This window comes from Lolium rigidum, chromosome 6 (assembly GCF_022539505.1).
Source record: "Lolium rigidum isolate FL_2022 chromosome 6, APGP_CSIRO_Lrig_0.1, whole genome shotgun sequence".
Classification (NCBI taxonomy): domain Eukaryota; kingdom Viridiplantae; phylum Streptophyta; class Magnoliopsida; order Poales; family Poaceae; genus Lolium; species Lolium rigidum.
In genome coordinates this window covers 250,771,741-250,787,098 of record NC_061513.1, presented here as the reverse complement: position 1 = coordinate 250,787,098, position 15,358 = coordinate 250,771,741, and the positions used below count along the sequence as shown (strand labels likewise).

Sequence of the window (15,358 nt, the reverse complement as noted above, 5' to 3'; positions counted from 1 at the left end):
GCGCAAAGCTGCTGGGATTTCATTTGCCTTGCACTCGGCGCGCAGCGCATTAACTCCACCACCTACAATCTCAAGCGCATGGCAGAGGTGAATGAGCCTTTATAGAGGCACCATTACTGGACCTGTCCTGATGTGGAAACGGGCGGCATCGCCTCGTGCCAGTGTCTCACTCTCGTCCTAGTCTCCTGGCTGTATAGCCCAGCTGCCCAGAGGAGTGAGTGGACATCAGTGTGGGTCGAGCTAGCCAGCTAGTGTGTGCCACAGCTTTGCGGCGCTGCAGCTCTCCCGCATTTCCATGGCGATCTCCAGGCTCTCCGTCCTCGTCGCCGTCCTCGCCTGCTGCTGCTGCCTCGTGCAGGTCTCCCAGTGCGGTGGCAACAGCAAGCAGAACTACACCTCGATGTTCAGCTTCGGCGACTCCCTCACTGACACCGGCAACCTGCTCGCGTCCAGCCAGCTCCCTTTCACCACCGTCGGCAGGTTCCCCTACGGCATGACCTACTTCCACCGCCCCACCGGCCGCTGCTCCGACGGCCGCCTCGTCGTCGACTTCCTTGGTGAGTGCTCGTCGCCCAATGTTGCCCTCGTGCTTGCTAGAACGAATCAACCAGATATGTGATGTTTCTTCACTGAAATTGCTGTGACTCTTGTTCTTTGGCTGCAGCGCAAGCGTTTGGCCTGCCGCTGCTGCAGCCGTACCTGTCGCGCGGGAAGGATGTCCGGCAGGGCGTCAACTTCGCCGTGGGCGGCGCCACGGCCATGGACCCGCCATTCTTCGAGGGGATAGGGGCATCGGACAAGCTCTGGACCAACCTGTCCCTCAGCGTCCAGCTCGACTGGTTCGAGAAGCTCAAGCCTTCACTCTGCGACTCACCAAAAAGTCCGTGGCCAATTCTTTACTACTACTACTTGTGTCATACTGATTTGGGGTCAATCTCTGAAACTCTCAGTCATGGCAAGATTCTCCCTAACGTGTTCTTTAAAAACCGAATAATCAGATTGCAAGGAGTATTTCAGCAAGTCCCTGTTCTTGGTGGGGGAGATTGGGGGAAATGACTACAACTACGCCTTCTTCAAGGGCAAGACCTTGGACGACGCCAAATCCTATGTCCCCACGGTCGCCTCCGCGGTTATCGACGCCACCGAGGTGAGCACACCTGCAATGTTTTTCTCTCTCTCAAGAGCTCTCTACTGCTCATTCAGAGATGGAACAGTATTCAGTTTCCATGTCGATCTTGTAGCATAGTACTCAATTCTCACTGTATCCCCATTGGCACAGAGGCTGATCAAGGCCGGCGCGATGCACCTGGTGGTGCCGGGGAACCTGCCGATGGGGTGCTCGTCGGCGTACCTCACCCTGCACCCGGGCAGGAACAGCAGCGACTACGACTCCGTCGGCTGCCTCAAAACGTACAACGACTTCACGCAGCGCCACAATGCCATGGTCCAGCAGAAGCTGCAGGTGCTTCGCCTCAAGTACCCCAACGCCAGGATCATGTACGCCGACTACTACGGCGCCGCCATGTCCTTCGCCAGGAACCCCAAGAAATTCGGTGAGTATGCAAACCAATCTTGCACACCTGCTGCCTGTTTTCCGTTCATAAGACCAACTTCAACGGGCCGACCCATTTCGAAAATGTGTCTGAAATGGTCTGTTTCATTGCAAATGGTCCCTCGGAGTCGGAACACATATTGATCCATCGATCCACCGGCGGAGATATCTAGGATGGTATTCGAACTGAATGGACAGGGGGGCATTGGACTTTTCTAGTACGTGGAACACCATGATGCGAATCATTCAGGAACGACAGCTACACTCAACGGTAACCATGCCTCAACGATGGCCCGCGATGTGGAGGTACAGTGCCGTTGCTGCAATAGGGGCCAGCAAGATGCAGCAAAAGATCGTGGGGCTGTTCAGAGAAGATCTGGAGGATTTGAAAGTGTCTTTTTCAGGGAAAGGCTAGCCGTGTTTCAGCACAAAAAGACATGCTCCACTTAACTTTCTTTGGTCATCTTCTGCATCCGGTACCGCTTAACATGGTTTCTGACACTGAAACAATGGATCTGCACATGTGGTGTGGCGGTGGCTATCCAGAGTTCTAGGAATTATGTATCCATCTGGTAGAACTTTGAGAAAGGAGGAGCTGATGCTCAGTTCCTGGATTCCTGGTAGGAGCTCAACTGCTGACATGCATCATGCATGATATTTCTAAGTACACAATAAGAAGATATTCTCCATTATTTTGATACGCACTAAATATGGGTTTCAGGGTTCTTCGATCGATTATACTCCTCGTTATCCAATGGCGGCTCAACTGTAACATTGTTGATTAGAGCTGAATTCTAACCTGTCAGCCTGTGGCTGTTGCAGGGTTCAAGCATGGCCCGCTGAAGACGTGCTGCGGCGGCGGCGGGCCATACAACTTCAACCCGATGGCGAGCTGCGGCGTCCGAGGATCCAGCGTGTGCGCTGACCCGTCGGCGTACGCCAACTGGGACGGCGTGCACCTGACGGAGGCCGCCTACCGCGCCATCGCCGACAGCATCCTCCACGGCCCCTACACCAGCCCCAGGCTGCTCTGACCCTCAGCCTTGCAGCGTTCTTGCTTAAGCTAGTCGTGACTTCGTTGTGACTGATCTGTGTAATGGATACACCTGGAGTGAGCTAGGGGTAAACTGTTCTGCCACTTGAAATATGACTGCGCATTTCTGTGATTAATCGGTGCGCGCAACAACACATCGGCGCCGGAGTACAGTAGAGGTCAGCAAAGGAAGTCTTGTTCCTCCCGACGGGGGCAGCCGCAGTTAGTGTTCTGGGAAATTTTGACAGAACAACTGAAATACCAACAGAGACCATCCCTGAGTGCAAATGTCAAAACTATAGTGGCAACACGCTGGCCACGTCGCACATGCCGCCGTAGCAAGTGCGGTAGGACTTGCCACCGTGAGTGGTGGCGGCATGTTGGACGAACGCTGGGTGGTGGGCCCTACTGCCACCGGACATGCTGCCACCGGCTGTGGCGGCAGTGGCTTGACAAGCTACGTCAGCGTGCCACCACATCCGGTGGCGACAGGGCCCACCACCCGATGTCGCGGATGAAGCTGCCCAACGTGCCGCCACCACTCACGGCGACAAGTTCTGCCACCACCGGCTACGGCGGCATGTGCGGCGTGTCGTTTGGCCAGCGTGCCGTCACGGTAGTTTTGACATTTGCACTTAGAGGTGGTCTTTGTGACATTTTACTGGGGCAGGTGATCTGAACTACTCGTTGATTATTTTTACATGCGGTCCAGTTGCATAATTTACAGGCCTCGGCGGCTCGGCTCACTGCTGGAAAGCCCAGGTCACACTGGGGCGCGTGGGCTCATCCAATCGCACGTGACGGGCCACACTGTTGCTGGCGACAATTTCTGTTTGACGCTTAAGGCGTCAACTAGGGGCCGAATGCGTACCCCTTTTGTCTCCCGTATCGCATTACTGGCCCTGGTCCATTTATTCCGCTCCTTTCCCTACAAGGAGTCAAGGACTACATGTTCCATTCTTGGCAAAAGAAAAAACAAAAGACATGTCGCATGTAACGGTTGAAACAGGTAGTGGATAACTAGTAAGCGTGCACGTGCAACGCACGTTTTACACTATGTATATACCATCAATCACATTTTTTCTTTTACCCGCAAAAAAATACGTTTTTCGTTTAGTGCGTCATTTGCAAAGCCACTGTATCTCGCCTTGATGGCGTGAACCATTCACTCAGCGAGCGAGTCACAACTTGTGTCCCCAGTTTCCCACTGATTTTCCAAAAAAAAAAAAATTGTACTCCCTCATCTCTCCCAGCGCATCTCCTTCCCCTCACTCCTCACTGCTTCCCATGTCCCCCATCGTTGCATCGGCCGAGAGCATCGATTCCTGCTGCCTCAAGGGCGTCCTTGCTCCTCCCCCGACCCTGCCCCTCCTCCGGTCCTCCCTGCAGCACACCGGGTCCAGCTCTCCCCCATCCCGCCTCCTGTCTAACCGACGCCTCCACTTCAACCTCCAGCAACCGCTGACCCACGACCGGATGGAGGACGACCATTCCACCGACGACCACCTCCGGCCGGAAACCCTGGTCCATGCCTCCGCTCAAGCCTACACTCCAGGGACTCCATCCAGGCGGGTCCATCCTCTCTGTGTTTTTTTTTCTTGCTATAGGAGGATTTTTCGATTCAGCATAGGCAAAGATTCAAGAACCAAGATATGATGTGTGCTTACTCTGTAGAAATAATGGTTGTTTTTCCATGGGATAGAATGGCCTGAAATTTTAATGTTGTGTTGAACAAATATTCATCCATCCCATGTATGCAATGAACTGGGTGCAAATTCTAAGAGATGCAAATTTTGGGTTCAGGCACATGATAGATGATACGTAGATAAATACATTATGATGTTATTAATAGGACATTGGCTTGTCTGATTGGTTGATATTAGGTGTGAAAGTGAAGCCGACACTGATATGTTTATTCTGTCTACCGAACCCTTTTTAGCCATTGGTTCATCCATCACTTTTTGGCTGCATCGGATCAGTACAGCAAATGTAAAATCTCAGGTTAGGCTTTTGTGCGTTCAGTCTGTGGTTAATTATTCACATTGACAAATGTTCTAATTATTCACATTGACAAATGTTTTGTCATGCAGGCTAGATTGTTGAGCCAACTGGATTATTGCACTGTTGCGATGAGAAAACTTGCAAGTACTTATTCTCTCCATTCTGTTCATGTCTGTTTGTGCAAAGATTTCATTTCCATTATGTCTTATAAATTGTTTCCATATTGCACTGCATTTCATTATGTTCTAATTAAAAGCACAAGCGAACACTCCATAAATTGTACACACCATAACTGAATCGAGTTATAGCATCAGCTTAACTGAATCGTGTTACACCAAAGATGTTTCTTATGTGCCGAAAGATGTTTCTTAGAAATATGCTATTGATACATTCAAGAGCGGTCGCTTGAGGGTCAAATCGCATGCATCCATCAGTGTGATACTTTGTAGTAAAGATGTGCCGATACTCCATAGCTCCAAGTTAAGGGACGTAATATATGAATCTGGAGATAAGATAAATAATTGGGACCTCTAGTTAGAATGGCGGAGTTTCAGATCAGAGATTGAACACACGTTGAACAGAATAGTTGACATTTACCTTCTGAGCTGAATCGAAAATTTCATTTTCTAGAAATAATTGAAAACAAAGTGACACTGCAAATAATTAGTACGGCCAGGTTACTGTAAGTATTGACTAAGCTCTGAAACCAGCACAGAATCAAGGTTCTAAAAAAAGCTTAGGTCGACACCATGTTCGTTGATTATCATCATTAAGACCTACAATCAGAAAACAAATATTGTTAGCATCAACAGTAGCTAGGTTCAGTAGCATAAATTCAAATAAGCCATAGAAGAACGTACATTGCCTCATCCCTCCAAAACATCTCTATAGACAATGTTTTTGGTGCTTTTCCATTTGTCAATGTCATTGTTAGGTTTGGCTAAAATACATGTCGTCTTTCTTGACACTCCCCTTGACAATGCAACATATAGCTGGCCATGTGCGAATACAGGCTCAGGAAGGTAAATACCAACATGTGGTATGGTCTGACCCTGTGCCTTGTTAATGGTCATTACAAAACTCAGTCGGATGGGAAATTGTTTTCTTTTTTAGTTTGAAGGGTAGTGAGATGTCATCGGAAGGCGACATAGGGATCCATGGTATGAACACCCTCTTTCCAGTATGAACAACATGACTTAAGAGCACCCGCAAGTAGTACCTCTCTCCTTCAGCCGGGTGTGCATACACCAATCGTCCGATCTGTGATCTCTTGTTTTTTCTCTTCTGCCACTTCTTATCTGCAGCAATCCACCTGTAGTGTTCTGGAAAATCTCTATACAGCCATTTCCGTGCCTCTGCATACTTATGGTTCATATCAAAGTACTCAGTAAGCATGTATTTAGATGATGATGGTTTAGCAACAACATCTTCCAAATTATCACATGCTTTCCAGGTAACAGAATGCATGTTGGGCAAATGGAGCTGGAGCTGTAGAACAGAAGGACTAACACCAAACATGTGAAAACATAAAATCCTATAAATAGCCTCTGGAGGAGATATATAGCGTGCATCCCTGTACTGGCGAATTTCATTGATGATTCCCCCGTCATTGATGACATCCTTCTCGAATGCAAATGATGCTTTATCATGACCTTTGTAGATGTACTTGAACAAATACTTGACCGCCTTGATGCTCGAGCATGCTTCAACATTAATGTGGCAGTTGTATCACATGAGAAGGATTGGGTTGTAAGGGACCACCCATCTATTGTCCAATTCTGCTCCTCTGATCTTAACTACACACCCATCCTCCCTCCTTCTATAGATGGGATATGAATCATTTCCCTGCTGTGTATGGCTGCAAAACTGACGAGGGTAATGGAAACGACATTGTCCATCAATCATGCAAGGACAATTTTTCTTCAACACACCACATGGTCCATGCAACATGTGTTTAACGACCAGATCATGTAGAACTGGAAACTTCTCTTTGTCAGGTATCTCTGCAGATATCACCCGATCATAGTCATCTGGGGTCTTTAACTTGCTATCTGATTTCATAATAAGAAGGATATGCTCATGCGGGAGACCTCTTTTTTGAAACTCGGTCACATGCACATAAGCTGCGACTGCTCCAAAATGCTTACCCTTAGTCAATAAGTTCATCATGTCTCGCTGCTTAGCCGTGTAAACTCTTGCAACCAGGTCTGGACGATCTTGCGGCAGCTGACCGGGCAATAGCTTCTCTGTTATTTCCTCCCAGTATGGATTGCAAGTCATGGTGATAAAGTAATCCGGTTTACCCCAACGTTGGACTATAGCCATAGCATCAAGGAATCTTCTTTGCATGTCTCTGTCACCGCCTGGAAAAGTTCGTGGGAGCACGATTCTCTTGCCAATTCGATCACCACGTGCCTCACCAGCATCAATGGTGTCAACCAGACCCTGCATAATAGAAATAAACTCAGGAATAAGAACAATTCCTGCATATTTCGATACATTAATAATACCATTCATATATACATGTAATTACCTGATATAAATCGGCTCGTATAGTCTTCTGATTGCTCGGCTTTGAGTACCAGTCAAGCCTCATAGTTTCTATCTTGATGTACATATCAACAGCCCATTGTTGGAAGAGGCGCCCGCCGAACAAGATGATGTTAAAGAGCCCCTTCCGTATTTGCAATTTGAAGCAGTAGTACTCCCTCGCGCTAACAAATTTAATGGACTGCGCTAGGTCGATAAGATCCTCATATGGGTTGCCGTCGATGTCATCTACATGCTCAAATGGTTAAAAAACAAAAATAGTTGGGTTATGTTTGTCAAAGACATGATTTAAATTTAACAATGATGTTCATGCCTGTTGGCATATCGGTTTCTTCATCGCCGGCAGGTAAATCATTATGATGGTCTTCATCTTGTTCAGGCAGATCGTTACCATCGCCTTCATCTCTTCGAGTTAAATCACTGCCTTGGTCACCATCCCGTCCAGGCAAATCAGTGGTTTCAACTTCATGTTGTGTAGACATACATTCTTGAGCTGAAATAATGTGATATGGTAATTATAATTATAATGTGATAAATGTGCAAAAACATATTTGTTCTTGTAACTATACTAAGGAATAATAAGTAAAAATCGGGGAGTCATACTCACCTGTTTGTAAATCAGAATTGCCCACTAAAACCTGAGGCTACTCAACATACGGCATCTTACGATTCCAGCCAGTCTCCCCACCCGGGAAAAATAATGGATATGCCAAGGGATCATAGCAGCCATAGTAAGCTCTAATATACAGGGGATCACCTCCTTTTGCGTGCACGATAACACTCCTATCAAAGCAGTTCATCGGGTCATTCCCTTCAACCCATATAGCAGCCACTTCTGATGCCGTGGGTGCATTATATCGGCGCTGATCCAGGGTTATATTTGTGTTGAGCTCAATCCTGTACTCATCCAGATTTGTAAACGACCCAACAGTCTTCAAAGTCTGCACATATGGGTTGTTCTCAAGTATTCTCAGTATTTTCCGAATGAGATCTAAATTAAGATCAGGAGACCTTTGGACCCTATGAGACAATGATTCATCGCTATCATAAATATAAAGCTGCAAATGTCGTGGCCCATTATCGCCAGGTACCAGATCATCCATTTTGTAATACAAAATGCCATGTGCCCGAAATGTGTAGTTGCCTGTTCCTGCCACAGTGCTAACTCTGCGATCTAGTGTAACTCCAAGACTCGTGAATGAGAAGTGCGAGTTGAAATATCTGATATTCTGTCTGAAATATTTAGCATCCTCATCTTCCTGACTTGTCCACAACCTTTTCAATTCATCAGGAACATCTGGAATAAATATGCGGACTCTTCCTTTTCTACAGCAAAATGCAGGTCCCTCGAACTGGAACCTAATTGCTCCACAATGATCGCAGTCTTTAACCTTTTTTAGGACATGGTGTGTCTTTGGTAGATTTCGATAGATGATGGTACCAGCAATGGTATTTACTTGTGCTCCGTCAGTAGTGTGTCGTTCTTGTCGGTACGATTGATAGTCAACACCTGTCAATATATAATAATATCAATATATTAACCAAAAATATTAACAAATAATAGTATGTCAATAAATATACATACGATGTCTGCTGAATATCCTTGCTTCCTCATCAAGATCACCGTCTGCTGGATTTTCGTTACTATCTTCTGTCTCCAAGCATTCTAGCATTCAAAATTAATAGCTTTGAGCCAAAATGAAAGGAAATAATAGACACTAAAAGTCAGTTGCATATTTGAATTACCAGGCACGTAAAGATGGTTATCGGATGGATCAAATAATCCTAGATCAGCAACCGTAGTGTCGGTCTGAATATTATCCATTGCGCTTCCCTGAATATCTTGATCATTGTTCGCAGTACATGGTCCGCAGCTATGATTGGTCCAATCTCCTTATGTGCAGCGGTATTAGAGATTATTAATAACACAAAAATAGAAACTACAAACTACGATTATGAACATGTACATGATAATTTCGAATATACCATTGATTGAATGAATAATTTTCTCGCTTGGAGTTGAGACTACATCGGCAGTACCCATTAGTGAGCCACATGTTTGAAGATTGCCAGCAGACGGAGCTTTCTTTTTAAGGTATTATTTTCTCTTATTCTGGCGCAGAGTCTCCACTTGTTCAGGACTCATAGAGTAGTATCGAGCCCTATGACGTTTTTTTTCCACTTCACGATCTTTTATCTGCATAGAACCTTCTGTTCCAACATTTTCAGGACAAGGGTGAGCTGACAACATGCAAAACAATATATAAGAATTTATGATCTCATAAAATATTATTCATAGAATAAAATTAATGGAAATCCAGCATAAGTTTACCAGGGTTGCCCATAACATCCTGGAAACTTGTAAGCAAATTTCGTCCATACATAGGAGACTGAAACATATGGTTACAATCTCTTTGAGAAACATCTATAGGAGACTCAAATTTATTGTCATTGGATATTTGAGAAACATCCATAGGAGACTCAAATTTATTGTCATTGGATATTTGAGAAACATCCATAGGAGACTGAAACATGGGGTTTCTGGCTTTTGGGGACACATTCATAGGAAGTTGACCCAATTGGTTACTGCACTTCGGAGACACATCCATAGTAGAAGACTGGAACATTTGGTTAGTGCCTTTTTGAGGCACATCCATAGGAGTCCGAAACAATCGGGTATTGGTTATCTGAGACATTTCCATTGAAGGCTGAGTTGATTGGTTATGGACATTCATAAACCACGGTTTGGATTTACAAGAATCCAAATGCAAACCTTCATCAGCAGATGATTCCGTAATAGCAGCAGATGCTTCCGTAATAGCCTTCCCTTTATGATAATTGTCATGCCTTTTTTTGAGATACGCTTCTTTCTTTTCGACGCTCATATTTGCATATCTCTCCCTGGCACGCTTATTTGATTTCTCTTGAAGGTTTGACTTACAATTGTTAATTGCACTTGGAGAAGCTAAAGAATGCAGGCCTTGATTTAGAGCAAAACGCAAGAAAGATTTAGTTAACGATATATGCAGAAGTGACAATACAAAAAACAGTCATAATACCTTCATGACAGTTAGATTGTGTAGGCTGATTTTCGACAACACGTGAAATATTTAGACCACCTGTAGCGATGAATGCAAACATATCATATATTATCAAAGATCCAATAGTAAGCATATGATTAGGAAAGCTATTTAAAAATAACGTTTTCATCTTTACCTTGTGTGGAATCAGAACGGCGGATGGATATGTTAGTAATATTTTCTAAAGCAGGCCGAACCATTACTCCTGACACATTTTTTCATGGAAAAATATTAGAACATTTGCATGTGAACTATACATAAATTTGATAATAAGAACTGGAAGGTATGGTGGTCCATCGCACAGTGTATCATTTGTTCGAACAACATTACAACATGATGTACATAATTATATATGTTTTCGTATATCATTATGGGTCGCAAATTTTGAGCGCATTTTTTATCTGATATGTTATTTGTTGTTTATTCCAGAATATACAAAGTTGGAAGCCACCGATCCAAGGAAAACAGTCGATCATCAAAGAATACCTTCAGTTAAAGTGGACAACTGTGATTGTCTATTAGGAGTAACATGTCCAAAAGCAGCACGTGCATGATTGGTATCTCCAGGATCTATATAAACCACAGATTGGATATGAAAATGAGGAAAATGAAGCAGTATACAGACTTAATGTTTGTTTTGATCTGTAGAAAACCTGAATTTTCGTTTTGCGGCGGCGGCTTTTGGGACATGATCGCGCCCTCGCGCTGCTCGCCGGTGCGTAGAGTTCCACCCAATGTCTTGGACCTGGGCGATGCAGTGTTGGTGTACTGCTGCGGGGTGTGGATGCGTGTTCTGGAGGCTGGGCGTGCCATCGCAGTGTGGAGGCTGGGCGTAGCTGATGATTTGCTGCAGGGAATGCGTCTGAGGTGTGGTGGTTGGTGGCGGACGACCTGCAGCAGGGAGGCCCATCTCCCGTAATCGCGTTGTAGTACATTCTATGGAAAGACACTGAATCATTCAAATTAATTAGTGTGTGATTTGATCTGCATGATAGTTGTATGACGGAATCCCTCTCCTCTTAATCTGTCTGTATATATGGCAGTCAGCAATTATTGCGTGATATGTTTAGCCGTGGAGCGTTGGCTTAAATTAGTTCTGGAGGTGGGGAGAACAAATCAATCTGGATTGTTGGATCAATATGGATGGATGGTGAAGATTTAATTTTCCCACGGCACTTCGTGCCTTTATAAGTAGTAGAGATATGTATTATCCGACAATCGTATTTAAGAAACTAAAAATGAAATTCATCTCAAATAAAAAATAAAAAATTAAATCCGTACATCCATGGAAACGGATATGGTAAATATCCGAATCCGTTTGACAAACAAATACAAATGTGGTATTGAATTTTAAAGCACATGGAGATATGGAAATGGATATATCTTCAAACGAATAAAATTATGTTAGACAATTTTGGTAATTCGACGCTAATATGCAAATTACCTAACCTAGAGAAATTAAAAAAATCGATCAAATATTTTTTTATATGATTGAACTAGATACTACTATATACTTTATTAGTATATTTATCTCTCTAATATTCTATAATTGGCTCATTATAAGACATGAATCTATTATTTCTTATATTCGTATCCGCTCCGAGTTGAGAAAACATCCGATCAAAATTCTAGTAACATCTTCTCCAAATTCGTATTTGGCAACATCCGCATATGCATCTGTATTCATTTTGAAAATATGGAAACCGATATGGTAGGGACACTATCTTATCCGCATTCGATCCATTTCCAGCCCGCATGCACTTTCTATAAAAAAAATATATAGTCGTGTTTTATCCTCTAATCCGATCCTCTTAATTTTATTTTCCTCTTTCTTTCAATATTTTCATTTCTTATGTTTTTTTCAAGATAGTTTACTACTGATGCTACTACTACTACTACTTTAATATAATTATTATTATATGTTTTCCTTTTGTACTTTAAAAATATTTATATTTCTATTGTGTTTTTACCCTTTTTCCTCATTCTTCTTTTACCGTTTAAAATTTGCTCCTCTTCTATTTTTTTTATTTTACTTCCTCCGATACATAATTCGATTCTCAAACTGCCAAAGGAAAGTATGAAAATTTTCAGGTTTTAGGTTTTGAAAAAAAAAGTTAAATAATTTATTTTTATTTATTTATTCAAGATTATTATTACATCGTTACTTTTATTTATTAAAGTAATTATGCGGAATTTAAATAATAAATAACTTTGACATCCTGACCAAGAGGTTAAAAGGATTGATATGATACTAATATCAATAACATACGCGCAAAGCACTTGGAAGCAGAACGAAAGGAACTCATAGGTTAAGCGTCCTAGTGGTAGTGCTAGAGTAGTGGGAGGATGGGTGACCAATCGAAAGTTTGACCACGAGTAAGTAATTTCACTGGAGATAAGCGTAGTTAGAGACTGAAATACTAAACATTCTAAAAAAATAGAATAATTTTTTTTCTTGTGGAGACCTTTAGTCTCGGTTCTGTAATACCCGGATTTATTAAATATGTTCCTAACAAATAAAGCAAAAATTCACCAATTTGACTTTCTAACTCTACGTCGCATGAGAAATCTAAGACCATTATCAAGTTAGTCTCATTGAGCTGATCCAAGTTGTCTACAGAATTGTTCAATTCCCAGTTCTGACGGATCAAGGAGAATTCGGTTAATCTAGACCTTTAGAGTCCATTCAGCGTGTCAACTCCAAACTTCTTCGGCTTGAAAAAAAAGGTAAGATAAAAAAATCCTTAGAGCATCTCTCAGATTTGTTCCATCTGCCTTTAGCCAATGAAGCATTTGCTCAGTTTCAAGCTCTTCAAGAATTTTTGTTGAATATTCTTGATAGTGCCGATTCGGATTCGTGAGTGGTTTTTGGGAATAATACAAACTTCAAAGTTTCTAAAGCATACAAGCACTTTGTTGGGCAACATCTTGTTTGTCATGTTATCAAGAAACTTTGGAAAACATGCTGTCAATCTAAGCACAAAGTTTTCTTCTGGCTACTTCTGCAAGATAGGCTGAATACAAGACAGCTGTTACAAAGAAAGAATTTTTTCCTGCCTGACTACTCTTGTGCTATGTGTGGCTTCTTGCAGCTGGAATCAAGAACTCACTTATTCTTCACATGCCCTTTTGCTCTCATGTGTAGGCAGTATATTTGTCCAGGATGGTCTATTCCTATGGATTCAGGGCAGGAATCTTTCCATGAAGAAGTCATTGACTCACTCTTGGCTTTTATTGGAAAGTCTTTCTCCTTGGACATTGTTATCCTTGGTTGCTGGTCAATTTGGAGTGTTCGGAATGACTTCCTATTCAAAGACATCACTCCCAATTTATACAGATGCAAAAAATTATTAAAGAAGGAGTTGGCACGCTAGGAATATGTTAAGCACGCACAAACCATGGAGTTAGCATAGTCTATAGTAGTTGTGGTTGCCTGCTGCTCACAATTTATTTTTGCAACCCGTTCTGCTTATAAATAAGAATACGTGCATAAGTCCTAGTAGTTAACTCACGGTAGCACGATAAACACATATGACTTAAAGGTACTGCTGTTACATTATCGTAGTATTGTAAATCTGAGCGCGGTTTCTTCCACAGGTGTGGGGATTCTCGGTGCCGATCTTAATTCTTCCATCGAGCATCGTGGTTAAGGCAAGTGCATGATGAAACTCACTTCTTAATTTTTGGTTGTGCTATTGATTGTATTTCCGGTGTGCTTTGGTTCTTGATTGGTTCTTCATCCGATTCGGTATTTCATTCAAAAATTTCGGGGTCGTAGGTTGGTAAATTCCGAGTCAATACTATTACAGGTTGGTAAATTCCGAGCCAGTTCTGCCGCAGGTTGGTAAACTCCGAGCCAACACGCTGGTAAATTCTGAGCCAATACTGCCAAAACTCATATTCCCGTTTCAAACAAATCCAGTGTTTCTCGGTGAAATTCTAATGGTATTCATTGATTGTTGTTCTTACGGTTTCATATTGTACTTGCTGAGTATTTATGTACTCATTCTTGCTTTTCATTTGGATTTCAGGTACTAACTAAGCGACATATGCATGGGAGATGGGTGTAGCACATCTTCCACAACGAATGATCACATAATACTAGACAATTCTTAGTGAACAATCTGTAGTCAGTAGTGTCCTATTCAATACCAAGTGTTCCGAATAACCACTAGTGAGCCTATCTTTTGCACATATGTTTATTTCTTATAACTACTAGCTATTCTTGTGAGATAGGTTAATGCTTTTGGTTAATATTTCTAAATTGCTTGTCATGGGTGTCTTATAAACAAAGGAGGCGCCATCTGATTTTCGATGTTCTCCTATAATTGGTGTTATTGAGATAGTGTGGTAGCATCGCTAGATATGTTTGAAATCTGGGATGTTACAGGTTCGAGGATTTGTAACCCAACCGAGACTAAATTGTGAGGCTTTAGTCCCGTTTTGACAATCCCAGTTGAGGGACTAAAGGCCCTTCCCAACCGGTAGAAAAGATACGTTTTCTGCCTGTTATTTACTACACCATATACTCACGTATAGATACATAACGGCTAACAAGCGAAAGAGAAAGTGGGTCGCGTTTAACCAGCTTAGGTGCCATGGTGAGAAACCTGATGAGTACAAGTCATAATCGTTGATATGGGTAATTTGAATGGTTTAAGAGCTGATAAGTGTAATATGAAACGAAGTGAAATTCAGAGCTGTATAAACTTAGTTTCAAGTTAAGAGAGTAAATGTACTTATCTTTATATTTATTATATCACTAATACCATTAACGTAATGGAATTAGATATTAAATATCCCCTAAATATTTGACAAGGGAAAATATATAAAAATGTGGTATACTAATATGATAACACAATACAAAATACCGTACGTAATTACCGCTAAGAAACGTCATTGCTTTAACGACAAAGCTCACTGTCGAGACTTTTAACACAGGATGGGGCGCAGCTGTATATTTACATGTCCAACCTATTCTAATAAGTAGATTAATAAACTGATATTTTGAAAGTCATCCCACCCGATGATGACAAGTTAAAATGTTTATACTAAACTATTTTACTTTTCCATGACTCCTATACCATTATTGATATTTTAAACTTATTGATGCAACATTCCACATATTAGATTGCATATTAG

General features: G+C 42.5%; 1 protein-coding gene across 1 annotated transcript; it reads left to right on the top strand.

The window, feature by feature from the left end:
• The first annotated feature begins 210 nt into the window (after window positions 1-210).
• Window positions 211-2,791, top strand: LOC124662621 (GDSL esterase/lipase At5g45910-like). The gene is made up of 5 exons (XM_047200434.1): window positions 211-557; window positions 665-880; window positions 999-1,147; window positions 1,280-1,553; window positions 2,375-2,791. Exons 1-5 carry the CDS (start codon window positions 296-298, stop codon window positions 2,584-2,586), a joined length of 1,113 nt encoding a protein of 370 aa, XP_047056390.1. The 5' UTR covers window positions 211-295; the 3' UTR covers window positions 2,587-2,791.
• The last annotated feature ends 12,567 nt before the right edge of the window (window positions 2,792-15,358 follow it).

What these genes read in the sequence shown, in the direction of transcription:
- LOC124662621 (XM_047200434.1), top strand. Translation starts at nt 296, where the DNA reads ATGGCGATCTCCAGGCTCTCCGTCCTCGTCGCCGTCCTCGCCTGCTGC. An exon ending in CCTCGTCGTCGACTTCCTTG is followed by an intron (nt 558 to 664) that starts GTGAGTGCTCGT and finishes CTTTGGCTGCAG; the next exon opens with CGCAAGCGTTTGGCCTGCCG. An exon ending in CGGTTATCGACGCCACCGAG is followed by an intron (nt 1,148 to 1,279) that starts GTGAGCACACCT and finishes CCATTGGCACAG; the next exon opens with AGGCTGATCAAGGCCGGCGC.